Source organism: Amblyomma mixtum, chromosome 9, assembly GCF_055824585.1.
Source record: "Amblyomma mixtum isolate Tamu chromosome 9, ASM5582458v1, whole genome shotgun sequence".
NCBI classification, from domain to species: Eukaryota; Metazoa; Arthropoda; class Arachnida; order Ixodida; family Ixodidae; genus Amblyomma; species Amblyomma mixtum.
This window is the reverse complement of record NC_143020.1, coordinates 77,750,103-77,764,853: the sequence shown is the minus strand read 5'-3', so window position 1 is coordinate 77,764,853 and position 14,751 is coordinate 77,750,103. Positions and strand designations below refer to the sequence as shown.

Here is a 14,751-nt window from a genome sequence, read left to right as displayed (position 1 = left end):
AGCCAACCTGATACGTAAACATCTACTTGGCTTTGCCTTTATGTTTCACGGACGTTTATCTACTTGGCTTTTTCGAGCATGTTTAGCCTGTTTGCCCTGTTTGTTTCGAGAACGTTGAGGTACTTGGAGTATCCTCTCTGTTGCGAACTAATTTGGCCACTGGTATTCGCCGCTTTATGAGCCAGCAGCAATGCTAGCAGTGCGGTGTTGCACATTCAGCTAGTACATTAACACGCTTTCGAATTTCTAGTCGGAATGGAGAATATCCGCTTCTGCCGGCAAGACGAAACTACGAGCACCCCACGGCGTACACTTTTTTCGAATATCCGTCGCGGTCCCTTCTTCGCTCCTCGTCAATGAGGAAGTTAACGCCACAGCTTACTCTCTGCGACTTTTGCAAGCCTCATGCGGCTGATGTTACGTCATCCACGCCACCGCCTTATCCAGCTATCCTCTCCGCCACCTTGTTCAACCGCTGCCCCAGCCTCTACATCTCCACTGCCTTCGCGAAAAGTGAGCCGCCGGAGCTTCGGCAAACCGCGGAACTAATCGGCGCTACTCACTGCACGTGGCACCGCTTTTTCTCTTTCTCTCACATTTTACTCCTCTCGGCGCGGTAATCCGTTTTTCCGTTCCTTGCTGACCTCCTCGTAGCGCCAGCTTCGTCTAAACAGGCTTTTCATCTCGTCTGGAAGCCCGACCGCGGCAGCCGCGTTTCGATGGCGGCGAAAGGCAAAATGGCGCCCACCTGCTGTGGTAAATTGGTTTTTGAGGAAAGGAAATGGCGCAGTATCTGTCTCACATATACCGGCGGACACCTGAACCTCGCCGTAAGGGAAGGGGGAAGGTAGGAGTGATAAGAAGAAAGAGAGAAAGAGGAGCCGTAGTGGAGGTCTCTGGAATAATTTCGACCACCTAGGGATCTTTAAAGTGCACTGAGACTGCACATCACACGGGCGCCTCCTGCGTTTCGCCTCCATCAGAACGCGGCCGCTGCGGTCGGGTTGGAACCCGGGACCTCGGCTCGGTAGACGAGCGCCTTACCACTGAGCCACCACGGCGGTCACCCACCTGCTGTGCGAAATGAAAATCAGTGCACGTTGAAGGTACCTAGCTTGTCGAAATGATTCTGATGCTCTCCACTACGGCGCCTCTTTCTCTTTGTTCTTTCAATTCAGCCTTCCCCCTTCCACCACGGCGCCGTACGTGTGTCCACCAAGGAGTGTGTGTTACCGCGTCATTTCATTTACTTTAAAACAGCGAGTTATTTCCTTGGACGGTGTATTAGGTTTTTCGAAATTATTCTGATGCTCTCCTCTACGGCGCACCTCTCTCTATTTGCTCTTTCCCTGGCACCTTCCCCCTTCCATCAGGGCGCTGCTGTGGTGTCCACCAAGAAGTTACAATTTCGGGGGTCTTATCCTTTCCTTTAAAAGAGCGAATTATTTCATTCACGGGTGCATTGGGTTGTTAAGAAAGTGAAAAGTAGGGACCTATTAGATACTATTTTTCTAAATTAAGAGCTCATTGTTTCATTCATTCATTCGAGTGCGCAGCCCGCAGGCCGGTGCCATAGTAACCGTAAGCGCTCCTTTCAAGGAGAGGCTAGGCGAAGAGTACCACGATCACCCACTCTTTACTTCCGGATTTTGAGGCTCCCAGCACTGCAATCGCATCTGTGGTTCCCTCTGTATCCGCCACCTCAACGTCGTTATTACAAGAAATAAGCTCATGCGTAGTTGACTCGTGTAGCTTCCGAGATAACGTGAATGCACTGCCAGAACAAATGGGGAACAATGATTTTTGGAACTTGTTGAAGCACCACGTCGCGCATGTATGACGGTCCTTGAGAAAAGCCCACAGGCTTAGATTGTTTGTATGTAAACCTGTGTTCGCAGCCTTCGGGCTGCGGCCGTGTATCTGTTTTTTCAGCCAGCGTTCGGCCCGGCGGACGCGGTTGTTGCGACGCGCGTGTTTACTCTCTTTTACTCTGTCCTCTTATCTTTTAACTCTCTTCTATCTGCACGTGACAGCGGTGGTGGCTCGACTTCTGCCAGTTGGCAGGCCCGTGCACTTTTCCTTTTCATTCTTCTCTCAGTCGCAACCAACCAGCCTGTAAACCCGCCGCTTATAGAGCATTGGGTGGATTCGCCTGACCCTCCGGAGTTGCAAGATATAGGCTCTCGTGAATGTGCTATCCACGTCATCGTTTCGGCGGATGCGGTTGTTGCAATGCGCGTGTGCTTTGGATTTAAGTCTTCCCTCACGTATCTTTTTGAACTCTCCTCTGTCTGCAGGTGCCAGCGAGTTGTAGAGAAGCCCGTGCCCATTTCTTTTCATTTTACCTTCAGTCGAGCAACATCAACGGCCGCGCCGTGAGAAGTGTCCGCAAATCATGTGTGCTGTGATTCGAGCTTTGCGCCACTACGTCCATGTATATCTTCCAAGCTTTGTGGCTCGGAGAAAGGAAGGGAGAGTGAGCGCGTTACTCCTAACGCACTCTGGCCGCCGTGGGCCCCATAAACGACTTACACAAAGCTACTACAGCTTTCGCTGCAAGTACACTGCCTAATACGGCTCGCAAAGAAACAGTTTCCAAAACTGAAGTACGGTCCTTTTGTAACATACTGGATGCTGCAACTTGACCTGAAACAGCCAGGATTACGCAGAATGGACGATTTAGCGCCATATTTCAAACTCAAGAATATCAATATGCCCCGAAAGGAAAGAGTCAATAGAGCTTTAAGGGGCATACGGTATTGCTGCCGGTTTAAAGAGGCACAGCTCTGTTTTACAATGCAGTGAAAAATCACCACTCTGTACCTTTGCCAAAGAAAATCAGCGTTATGACGTTGATAGCTTGTAGTCGCATTGGCATGCATCTGGAAGCTTTCCGCGCTCATAGATCTAGCTAGAAAAACAAAAATATAGCCCGTTTTACGCACGTCTTTTCACCTTTTTGTACATCTGCCACTTATCAGAGACGAAATAAATCAGTGCAATACAGCTGTTCATAAAAGCAACACAGACAAGCTTTTTAACCTCTCGTGGGGACGAAGAAATACTATAGAAAGATGCGCTGCACCGTACTCCGTCCGCCATGATCCCGCCAAATTCAAGGCCACCTTTTCCCTATCACCACTGAGAAGATATATTAAACGCAACCGCAACATAAAAACTCATACGCTGACAAGAAAAAGTGGTCGTCATTCTATATACTGCTTTCTCGGTAAAACGATGAACATCCTATTATGGAAATTCTGAAAAGTTTGAGATAAAAGATAGGAATACCAAGAATTTATGAAGAAAATTGCCGCAAGGGCAACTTGGAAGTTTAAATGCTCGGAAAGCTAAATGCTTACATTGAGTGAATTAATGAAGCGCTGAAACCAATGACTGCTTTTGCAAAGCTGAGCGTTTCAGCTGATCATTTATGCGCAAGGCATGTTCAAATTGGAATCTCATTAATTTTCGGAATATACATGGCGTTTTCCAGGAGGCTTTTCATTTCGCTTGCAATTTCGGGCTTCATAGTTGGAATGCAATCACTTCAGATTGCAGATGAGAACAAGGTAGGTACGTAATGAAGGATTGACATTGTGTTGATTCACTGAAATTGTCGAAACTGTTTAAGAAAAAAGAAACGTTGATATATATTGCAAAGGGAACCCGAGGTTCTTTGTTGCAGGGCAGCAGTTCTTGCCAACTCCTCTAGCATCAATGTTCGTCCCTAGCGACAACGGCACGTGTACCCTCGATGAACGTTGCTTGAAGCTGAGTGCTGCCAAGGTAAGTAAGCTGGAGCCGATAGAGTATTGCAAAAGAGACGATTGATTTGTGAGGAGGATCTCCGGCCTGGCTGGCTTGAAACAAAACAAATGTCCGCAAATATTTGTTGTAAAAGCGAAGAGGTTGAAGTGGCGCGAAAAACAAAGGTACGATGTGGGTTCGTGAGAGGAGTGTGCTCGATGGCACTAATTCAATGAAAATCGAGAATTTCGCAACACAGTGCATATTGCTACACCGCAAATGACCGAGGAAGCAACCAGCTCCCAGAATGATACGTATTGAAACATTAGAAGCAACCCCGGATTATAAAAAAAAATTGTTGACCACAGGTTTGCAATCCTATGCATGGCTAAACAGCCAGAAAGCACTCCGACAATTTGCGCGAACGAAAGTGAACACTACGAAAGTCTTACCCTATTCGAACATGAAACGCTAGTATGAGCTTGTGCATCGCTTTGGCGTGGTTCTCAAAGTATTCTGGGGTAAATTTAAGCTACCAGCAATAAATTGCATAGTATCAAGGAAGAACTTTTGTTGTAACGAACAGTAACGAAGCCTTATATCTGAAACCACTATTTCCAACTTGCAATGACTCAAATTGCCGCCGTCCTTCAATTCTCAAAAGAAATTGGCGCTTAATGACAGGCATTAAGACAAACATTGTTTAAAGGTGGCTGGGACTCAGCTTTTCTTTTTTTTTGGTGAACGTTTTTTGCCATTCTTTTGTGGGAGAGCGTTATGCGTTTTGTGCGAACCCAACGTGAAAGCAGCTGCAACGACAGTAGCCAACATACGAGGGGGTACCCAAAAGAAACCGGACTTAATTTTGTTTGAACTTATTTTTTCACATTTTAAGCACAGACCTTCAATCTCCTTCAAAGTATTCCCCACTTGCGATGATACGCTTGTCGAATCTTTCGTTCCAGTTTTCAAAACATTGTTTAAATTCATCTTTTGTGATACTTGACAGTGCCTCCGTCGTTTTTTTCTTCACCTCAGCAACATCAGCGTAACGCTTTCCATTAACCTAATTTTTCATTCTAGGAAACAAAGAAAGTAGCACGGGGCAAGGTCGGTAGAGAATGAGGGTTGAGGAATAGGGTTCATGCCATTTTTGGTCCAAAATTGTCGTAGAGACAGGGCTGTGTGAGCAGGGGCATTGCCATGATGGAAAAACCAGTCACCCGACCGCCACAAATCTGGCCGCTTCCACCGCACACTGTTGCCCAATCTTTTAAAAACATCCAAGTAGAAAGCCTGGCTAACTGTCTGACCCTGCGGAACAAATTCTCAATGGAACACTCCTCTCACGTCGAAAAAACAAATCAGCCTTGTTTTGAGGTTTGGTTTCACCTGACGAGCTTTCTTGAGGCGAGGTGAATTTGAAGTTTTCCATTGGTATGATTGTTGCTTTGATTCAGGATTCGATTCAGGAACGCTTGAGTTGTCCCCATAGCTTCGTCCTTGTACGTATTTCTTAATATTTCAAGAGTTTCCATTCAACTTTTTCCGAGCAAAAATCAGAATTTCACCGGCGCACGCTGTTCACGAAAATCAGCCGTTGCAAAAACGACATTGACACAAAACAGTCGTCACTCTAAAACTCTGCCTAAACTAGTCTGACCTCCTTCAACGACGGAACTCGGCTTACTGACTCTGGAATGTTCGTTCTATGCGCTCCTAGTGGCAAAACGCGGTACCATTGAAGCTTTGCCGACGAAAAAATTTAGTCCGGTTTCTTTTGGGTACCCCCTCGTAAGCAACTCCAAACACGAAATGCAAGAGGCGGGTAAATAATTGCATGTTATGACAGTCCGCGCAATAAAACAAAAAATCTGCCTCGCCGTCGGGAGAAGGTGTAAAGATGAAATTTTCGGCAGTACCGACTTAGAGCATTCTAGCACGGGTTATATAAGGTCCTATCCGAATTCTTTAAATGATGCTGGGTGAAGTCATACAGCACCATTTCACACCACGCTCCGCACTTGTCGGCATCGATGTCATTGTTGTCGCTATCCTAGTCACTCTTTTCAAGGCAGTGAGCTTTAAGCTGTTGTGCAGGGTGTCTTGGTTCCGCACGCAGCGGGACGAAATATTCGTGCTTCCTCTTTTGCCGTGGTAGACAGCGACCAAGGGTCCCCCTCTCTGGCGTAAAACTCGGCTAACGCTCCCAATCGACACCACGTTTCCTAGCTTCCTGCCCTTCGGCTCCATTGTACGCATAAAACGCTGCTGCAGCCGACCTTTCTGGAATGTAGAATGAATGTGCCAGACACGTGGGATGACGGATGATTGTTCTATGCTGCGGCAGAGCTTGTAGCGGCGGTTAAAAGCTAAAAGCGGGATTTGAGCGCGGCATCCTAACGCGTTCACGAGAAAGCAGCAAAGGCGTACAACCTGACAGACAGTCGTGGAAAAATGGAAGCTTCTAAGAGGAGTGGTCCTGAATTCCCCTCCTTCTAATTTTTCGATTGGTAGTTGCTGCCAACAATTAAAATGAAGAAAAAATGCCGGGCCTTGAGTGTGAATAATGCCATTCTATTTTTTTCCAGTGCAGTACGAAACAACGTTTTTTTTTTCACGCAGTAACTAACTTGGTATGCGCACTGATAGAGGCTACAACCGCTTGTCAGTGCACCAGTTTTCTCTCTAGCTCGTAGCAACGTACAGTGATGCCGGCGTTAGTGCCTAGCGCTAGAGGGCGTTAGGTGTGCAAGAATTCACGTAGCATGTCGACACGTAAAACGAACGAACGAACGAACGAATGAACGAACGAACGAACAAATGAATGAATGAATGAATGAATGAATGAATGACTGAATGAATGAATGAATGAATGAATGAATGAATGAATGAATGAATGAATGAATGAATGAATGAATGAATGAATGAATGAATGAATGAATGATAATTGGGATGATTTAAACGTTAGCCACTGGTACTCTTTACCGATTACATCACATTGCACGAGACGCTGAGGTGATGGTCGATTGATGTCAGGTATCTTGAAATGTAGAATAAAAGCTGCCTTTCTGGAACCGCCACTTTCTTGAATCCCTCTGTGGGCAATGGAATGAGGAACTATCTGGACGGAAAATTTCAGGAAGGTTATGTTTTATGGTCGGCCTCAGATTCAGTGTGATTCCCACATGTTGCTGGCATGAGTTTGCAGACATGAGAGTTGGAGCATTTTATGCCTAATATTCGCTCACCACGGCATTTTGACAATTCTGGCATTCTGGCATTCTTTCAATGGGGACTGATTCATGTTTTTTTCGGATTTGGTTCCGAGCCGTGCAAAGTGTTTTCGTTTTTTCCTGTATTTTCAGATTGCTCCTTATATTCATTTGGAAGAATTTGATTATGGCACTGAAATTAGCGGTCCCCTAGCACCGGTTCTCGAGGGCTTCGTCCGAAAGTATGGACTGCGGTATGAAATTATCTCCTGACTCCAGAATTACTCCCATCATTCATTTGCATTCCTGCTTTATTTGATGTCTGCAGAACACAGATTCTCTACCCACAAGAAAGAATATGGGGCATCAAGACGAAAAATAACTTTACAGGATTTCTTGGCATGGTACAAAGAGGCGTAAGTGGACATTATACATACTTTTACTGAAATGCTTTAGCTTTGTTAAAAGCCCACAGAACCATGTGTTTCTTTGCCATTTTATTATGGCCGTTTGCAGCATTGCATTAAACATATAAGCTCGGCGATACGTTGCATCTAGCTTAGCGATTTCCGCTAAGAAATCTGCACATCTATTCCAACCAAAAACAATTCAGTGTCAAGGTAAAGGAGTAGGCGAGTAGGTGAATGAAATTGCCTGATAAGCTAAAAATATTTTTAAAATGTCTAATTTCTTGAGTCCTAAACATAGACTCCGAAAGGCATTTCATGTGCCATGGTTTCTTTTCACCGTCCGTGTCACCCACTTTGGGTTGATTTCGGAAGCCGAATTCGTGCGTTTACGTCGCCTTAGCGCGCCTTAGCACTTTCGAGTCAAGAGGACGACGCGACCTTCTCTGGTAGACTCGCGACGGGCGTCGAACGACCAGAAGTGGTCACTCTAGGAAGAGTAGTTTCTTACTCGCTTCCCAAGACCTCTCCCTCCCAACGAGAACTGATGGGAGAGGAGAGGCCCCACTCGCGTGCCCTCGCCCAATTAAGCTCAGAGATGACGGTGTGAGCGAATCAAGTAGTGATCATGCTCAGAATGATAGCCAGAATGATAGCCAGACTGAGACTGGAAGCAGTCGCTGGGAAGATCTCAGTACCACGACATTTTAAACGGAATCACCGCAGCATTTTCCTCGAACTTTGGCACGTGAAAAAGATTGGTACTCCTCTCGTCTAAAAAAAAAAGCGGTATGTTTCTTTAGCATGTTGCGTCATATGAAGGAATGCTACCTCATATCTATGTGCGCACTGCAGAATCTAATGTCATCTACCTCGGCAAGTCGGACCCGTTTGTCAGGCCGCAAGTTCAAGGATTCGTTCTAAGCAGTGCTCTTTAAGAGTACTGGTTCCAAGCGTGAGAGTAGCCACTGAGGATATAATTCGCCAGGAAAGGTCATCAACGTCTTCCTATTGGAGAAATACCCACCAATTTTGTTCTATGGAAATATTGCCTCTCTTCTCTCTAGATAAGATGATGTTGGTTGGAGCGAATGTTTTGTTGAAATACTTGTGTTTAAAATTATTCCTCCGCTGGAATAACACTGATAATAACAACGCCGCGAACAAATACGTTAACATCGTTCGACTGTGAACACAGCGAGTTCTAGTCTCAGGAATCCGTCAAAAAAAAACGTTTTGACGTCACCTCAGTTTATTCTCTAAAATGGGCGATGATCATGGCAGACGCATTTCATGTGTTGACTTCTTAAGGCTTATAAAAGCTGCATTATAAATGAAAGTAAACATTTCTTCATAAGATGAGAGAATTTATTGCCCAGACCAAAGCTAAATTGCATTTAGTGTTGTTTAAAACAATTTATTGTTGTTAGGCAGTGTTCCTTTTCAAGTTAACTTCCCGAGCACAGGACCATGAATGGACACAAACCTACTTGAAAAAGAAGTCGATCGGAGAAACGTAAGAGAGCAAAATAAGTATACCCGTCCTAATGCACAGACGCAGAAGGCCGAGACAAACACTCACGAGTGCCCGTAACCAAAAGGTGAAATAAGTTCCGAACTCACTACGCCTAAAAACCTAAGCAGAATCTTAATTTACTCACCTTAGAGCAGGTAAAAGGTGTCATGGCCATGGTCTACTCTTTCTTTTGTTGCATGAAACAATTATTTTACCTCTTCCTTCAGAGAGCCGGCTAATTGTCCATGGCGATTACAATAGCGAAAACAATCTGAAAAGGAGGATTCCATGGCTGAGAATTAAATTACTTTGATCGGTTGTGAGAAATTTTCCTTTTCGCAAAAGAAATGTAGCCGCAGCATGTATTACACAAGCTTTAAAATTACATTTCGAGCAGGGAACTTAAAAAAAAAGAAAATCTCACTCCATACTCTTGCTTATCTTTGAACGAAAAAAGTTAATGTTTTGCAATGTGAAAATTTCCAACACTGCTTTTTCAGGAGGTTGATATCATGCCAGGCCCCATGGCTCCAACGGTGGGCAGAGCCGAAGCGGCCGAGTTCACGGTTCCGTACGACGTGAACTACGTCAGTCTCATGACGTGGAAGCCGGGCACCTTTGTGGATCCTTTCAACTTTGTGGTAGCCTTTGATAAGGAAGTACGATGCTAACACGCACCCATCATTTGCCGCACCTTTTGTTCGAAGAAGTATGCACGAAGAGGTCTACTGCTTCATAACGAAGACCGGTTGACAATAATTTGCAGGTTATATCCGCCCGTTTTCATTTGCGCATCCCCCCTAGCAATCTGAAGGTCGGGGCGGTATTTTATGATCTGTCGTTTTTGTGTTTTATATTTCGCGTTGATCTGATCCGCTGTCATTGATCACTCAGGTATACCCACGGCTTTTAAGCGGCTGTGGCAAGCGACCTGGCAGTTGGGTCGTTGGCGACGGGATGTCACCATTGGCAGCGTATCTTATCCAATGGCAACCAGTGGTCAGCAACCTGCTGTTGACAATGTCCTGCGATGGGCCTTACCACTAGCTCTATATTGCAGCGAATTTCAGCCAGTGGTAAGGTCCGGTAGCCAACCACCCAATGACCGGGTCGAATGCAACAGACGCTTCAGAGCCGTGGTTACATCTGAGCGACCACTGACAGAGGAGCGAATAAACGCGAAATGGAGAGTCAATTGACTAACAGAGCCGACCTAATTACTTTCGAATGAATTCGTGGCACTGTACTTCAAGTAATTGCAGTTTTATGCCCCCCCCCCCCCAAAAAAAAAAGAAAACATCTTAGATAAATTTCGGTAGCTGGACTTCGAACACGCCTTTATTTTATTCATGCTGCTGTAATTATTTGCTCAATCAGGGTTAAAACGCTAGCGATGCGCCTGAAAAGAATGTTCACTCGTATGCATCACGTTAATCAACTGTTTTTGCAGGTATGGCTCGGTATTCTCCTATCCTGGATATTTCTCTCATTTGTGACGGCAGTACTCGATTCTACAGCCTGCAGTGTATCGAAAGGCAAACTGAACTCCTTCGCACGGTTTTTGTGGATCTATTTTATGCATCTCTTTCCTTGCAGTAAGTCACCCACTGCTTCAAAACTTAGCGACTCCCAGATGCGCCAGTTGATATGTAATGGTAGAATGTGATATTACTGTAGATATCTCCGCTGATATCCTTAGTCACAAAATGCCTGCCTTCTTTGTGCGTAACAAAATGCCACGAAACGACGCTTCCATCAAGCTATAAAGGGTTCAGAAACGCGCGCCGTAATAATAGATCAATAACTAGGCTTAGGCAAGAAACGCATGCAAAATTCAAAACTCTCCTTACAAAAACTTACTGGGATCTGCAAAGTAAACTTGAATGCAGAGGGTTCTTCATGCCCTGCTCCACCGGAAATTTACGAGCAGCGTCATCTATTCGCCGCCGCGAGCATCTTGTTATGTCAGAGGGAATGTGTTTACTTGTGAGAGAAAACTACATATTTCGGCGACATGGAGGCAGAAGGTGTTTATGCAGATGGTCTACTCTTCCTTGGCTCTTGAGGATATCGCATCAAATCTTTTTTTTTTTTTGCACGCGCCCACTAGTTTTGGCGACCATAGAAAATAAATGGAGAGTACGAAACATTCAGAACACCTCCGGTAATTTCTGGCTTTGCGCGCCATACTGCACGCGGCCGCAGCGGAGCAACGTAGTGGTCTTCCTGCAGATTTTAGCGCTTGTGAATGAATGATGCGCGGTTTTGTCTTACTACTTGAGACCTATCAACTTCCAGTCCAAAGGATACTGGTGATTTTAGGCGCACTGCCACCATTTTGCGTAGCACATAACCAAATTTCGCTTTTTAAGCCTTAATTGCGTAAAACATCGGCAAGAAATATTTATTTCAGAGATCCCGAATCGCACATCTCTGTGGTTTCGAATCCTCTTGGGCACGTGGCTTACTGTACTTCTGGTGATCATGGGGTTGCTGGGCTCTACGCTAACTTCGACAATGGCCATCCGCAAAACGGCCGATTATGTCAACAGCTTTGAAGATCTGCTGCGGTTTCCTAAGGTCACCATCACTGCAGAGAAACTCACCTATTTTTCGAGACTCTTCAAGGTAAGAATGGCCAGCATGGAAAGATTCGTGTCACTAGTGCGCGTATCTAATCTAGAGAAATACAATCAGTTAGTCCCAAAACAACAAAAAAAAACTGTGAAGATAGTTTCTCAAAAACAAAACTGAATACTCGTCGATAAGCGCCTTAACACATCTGTGTTTATTGAAACGCAGTTGAGCTTCGTTTATGACTTGTCATGTAAATTTGCCTTCACCACTTCTTTATATTTTTTTATGCTTAAAGTTTTAAATAAAATAGGGCTTGCAGAGGCCAACAAATCATAAGCACGTAATCGTTTGACTATGGCGAGATAAAAAAATTCTCCACATGTTTTTCACTTAAACTAACGGAACGCATTTTAGCGCGCTCAGCCGTAGACCGTAGTGTTCTTCATGTACTTCTGCACTGTTTTGTTAGCGTTGAGCAACCATCAGCTAATTTGTCCATGGCGGATGTCATGATTCCCCGCTCGATCATCCACAACAGTCAGAGAGAGAACCTCTGACCATCGTCACTCGCAGACATCCATGCGACGCTGGACTCTTAGCCTAAAACAACTTTTAGCTGACCAGGGAATACAAGGAAAAAAAAAAAGTTTGCATGTGCATGGTTCCATGCATTGGAAAATTTGAAAGTTTGCTACTGCGTCTAATTTCGAACACTGTGATATTGCGGTCATTGCACCACAGAAGGCTCTGTTGCACCTGAGACTCTAGACCCTCGAGACAGCCCGGTAGATGTGCACAAACCAGAAACATTCATACGAATGGCATGACGTGCTTTCTAATGTGCAGTACCCCGTCGGAGAAACATTCAGAAAGCTCAGCGGCCGCGAGAAAGAGGTCGTGGGCGTGTACCACTCGGGTCCAGTCCTGTCTTGGCTCATGGAAGAGGTCTTGCAAAAGAAAATGGTTCTGGTGGCGCCAGACGTGACCTTCAAATCGCACATCGCCGACATCTTCGCAACAACTGGCAGGTGTCAGCACCACGTCTCTGAGGGCAGCGGTGGAATGATACACATCGTGATGGCCATCCGAAAGACGCTGCCAAAAGGGTTCAAAAGGAAGCTGAACAAGTAGTACGCAATACCTGTTTCTTTTATCATTTTACGGGTGATTATTCATAAGTTCATGTAAATGCATGCTGAGGCCGGTGTGATTATTTCGTTTCTTGTCGGGAGCAGAACGCTTTCATTTCTACATTTCACATTTGTGCGATGCTTGCAACAAAACAAGCACACCAAAGGAAATTCATGACATTCGGCCCCACTTCACTGTCTTACGTATCTGGTCTTTCCTTTCTACTTCAAAATAGCTTCAGCTATACAAAACCTGTGTCCTTCCCGTTCTTTTGTTGAGTATTAATATTAGTGTTTTCCCATGTTGAGGACTAATATTAACGTTACCTACGTTGTAGATGAGACAGGTTTATTGTAGAATATGAATCTGCCACCGTGCTCCGTCCTCTTGTTTTGTGCAGCATAAGGCACATCAGCCTTTCAAATAAAACATACCCTTTTTTAAATTATTCACAGCGATTTTTTTTTTCAATTGAAAACAGTAGCAGCATCGCAATAAGCAATTCGTTTGTGTGGAGGGGGACATAGAAAACGCAAAATAGGGTAGTGCACAAGCGACTTTTTAGCTGCACGCAAATCAATTTTGAGGTCTATCTGGACAGGGCTCTTTTCCAGCTCGAGTTCGCATATCGTGGCTCTCAGCGCGCGCTTCTATACTATATTTCCAGTTGCAGCATAATGTTAAATACCTCGCGTTAAAACACAGCCAGATTGCACAACCACTCTTGTTTATTATTACAGCTGGTTATACACAACTTGCGGTAAAGGAGAAGAAGTGATTTTTTTCGCCTTTAACGGTAAGGCTCCCCTGACACTGTCGCGTATCTTTGTTCCTGTTTATTGCAGCATCACCACTCTGAACGAGTACAACGTCTATCAGAAGGAAATGGAATGGCGCCTCCGAAACTATGCCCTGTGCAAGAACATGAAAGAGGACGCTGTAAAGCCTCTTGTTTTAGTTGACTTGCAAGGTGCATTTCTGTTGTTGTTATTTGGCATAGGTGTCAGCACCGTCAATTTGCTCGCAGAAGTATTCCTGAGGAAACGGAACATATGAGAGGTATTTAGCAAACCGAGATGCCTGAGCGCTCGGCAAGAAGTCTGGCGTATTATAAGACTCTCTGCCAAACAGGCCACACCGCAGTGCAACCTGCTTACTGGCAACCTGATTTTTGTTTGTCATGCTTATAATCAAATCTAGGATATTTAGAGCAGTAGCTTTTTATGGTTGCCGCATTTTTGCTGACAATATGAACTAAATCTTTAAGCCTTATTTAAAAACAAACATATTCACTTCGTTATGAATACAACTCAATAAAACCAATTCTTTTTCCCAAGTGTCATGCTGGTTATATGAACGGTAATAAAGACCTTCCACAACGCTGGAAAGTCGGTACGTCCAAGGTTCAATCTTTTCGCTAAAAAAAAAAATGGCTTAAATGGTGCTTTGAAGTTTTGCCTCACTGCATTTGCTCTGAAGCGACACAAATTAAGAAGCGCTTAATCAGTGCTTAAAGACATGAGCTTAATGACGATTGGCTAAAATACGACCTCATAAAACTTATTACATGACCACTGTTTAAACTGATAAAACTGTCTGTAACACAGCACGGACAGAAGTGTTATTATGAAGTTTAGGTTTTTCGTCGATACTGAACGATCATTGTTGTTTTGCGCACCATCTCAACTCATTTTCTCAATGGTTCATTGATGGAGCGAGATTGAAGCTGACAAATACGAATTCTTAGGTGTATTGACTTCACAAATTTATCTCACTTCAATCACCCCTAGAGCAATTAGATCACTCTCCGATTGGTAAACTCTAATACTCCTACGAAAGTTGGAGTTTGATTTGCTGGGCTAGCGTTTAATCGCAGTACAGGATTTCAGAACCTTACTTCGGTCCAATGTCTATAAGATATTTGAAGAAATAGCATCGTACACTGAAATCGCAAAAGGACTGCAATAAGCAGATTACATGTCTTTGTATATGTGGAAGCGGCAAGCGTGGATACCAACAGCAGTGTCATGAAGCAACTCGCATCCCTTCGGCCCCAAGTAAGCCGCACTACCAAAGTCATATCTGATTTGAAAAAAGTTTATTTTTTGTGAGCTGCAGACATGAGACTTGAATAATTAGTCAAAGACGTTTAGTG

The 14,751-nt window shown here is 44.5% G+C and overlaps 1 protein-coding gene across 1 annotated transcript; it reads left to right on the top strand.

Annotated features, from left to right (window-relative positions):
- The first annotated feature begins 356 nt into the window (after window positions 1-356).
- LOC149329799 (putative glutamate receptor) lies at window positions 357-13,652 on the top strand. Its single transcript, XM_089559304.1, has 9 exons — window positions 357-513; window positions 3,689-3,789; window positions 7,119-7,207; window positions 7,294-7,381; window positions 9,389-9,547; window positions 10,339-10,483; window positions 11,302-11,516; window positions 12,312-12,595; window positions 13,442-13,652. The coding sequence occupies exons 1-9, from the start codon at window positions 357-359 to the stop codon at window positions 13,650-13,652; spliced, it is 1,449 nt and encodes a 482-aa protein (XP_089415430.1).
- Window positions 13,653-14,751: the final 1,099 nt, after the last annotated feature.

Excerpts from the sequence above, each read along its gene's own strand:
- LOC149329799 (XM_089559304.1), top strand. The coding sequence starts at position 357 with ATGAGGAAGTTAACGCCACAGCTTACTCTCTGCGACTTTTGCAAGCCT. Across the intron at positions 514-3,688 it reads CTCCACTGCCTTCGCGAAAA|GGCAGCAGTTCTTGCCAACT; the intron begins GTGAGCCGCCGG and ends TCTTTGTTGCAG. Across the intron at positions 7,382-9,388 it reads TTGGCATGGTACAAAGAGGC|GAGGTTGATATCATGCCAGG; the intron begins GTAAGTGGACAT and ends CTGCTTTTTCAG.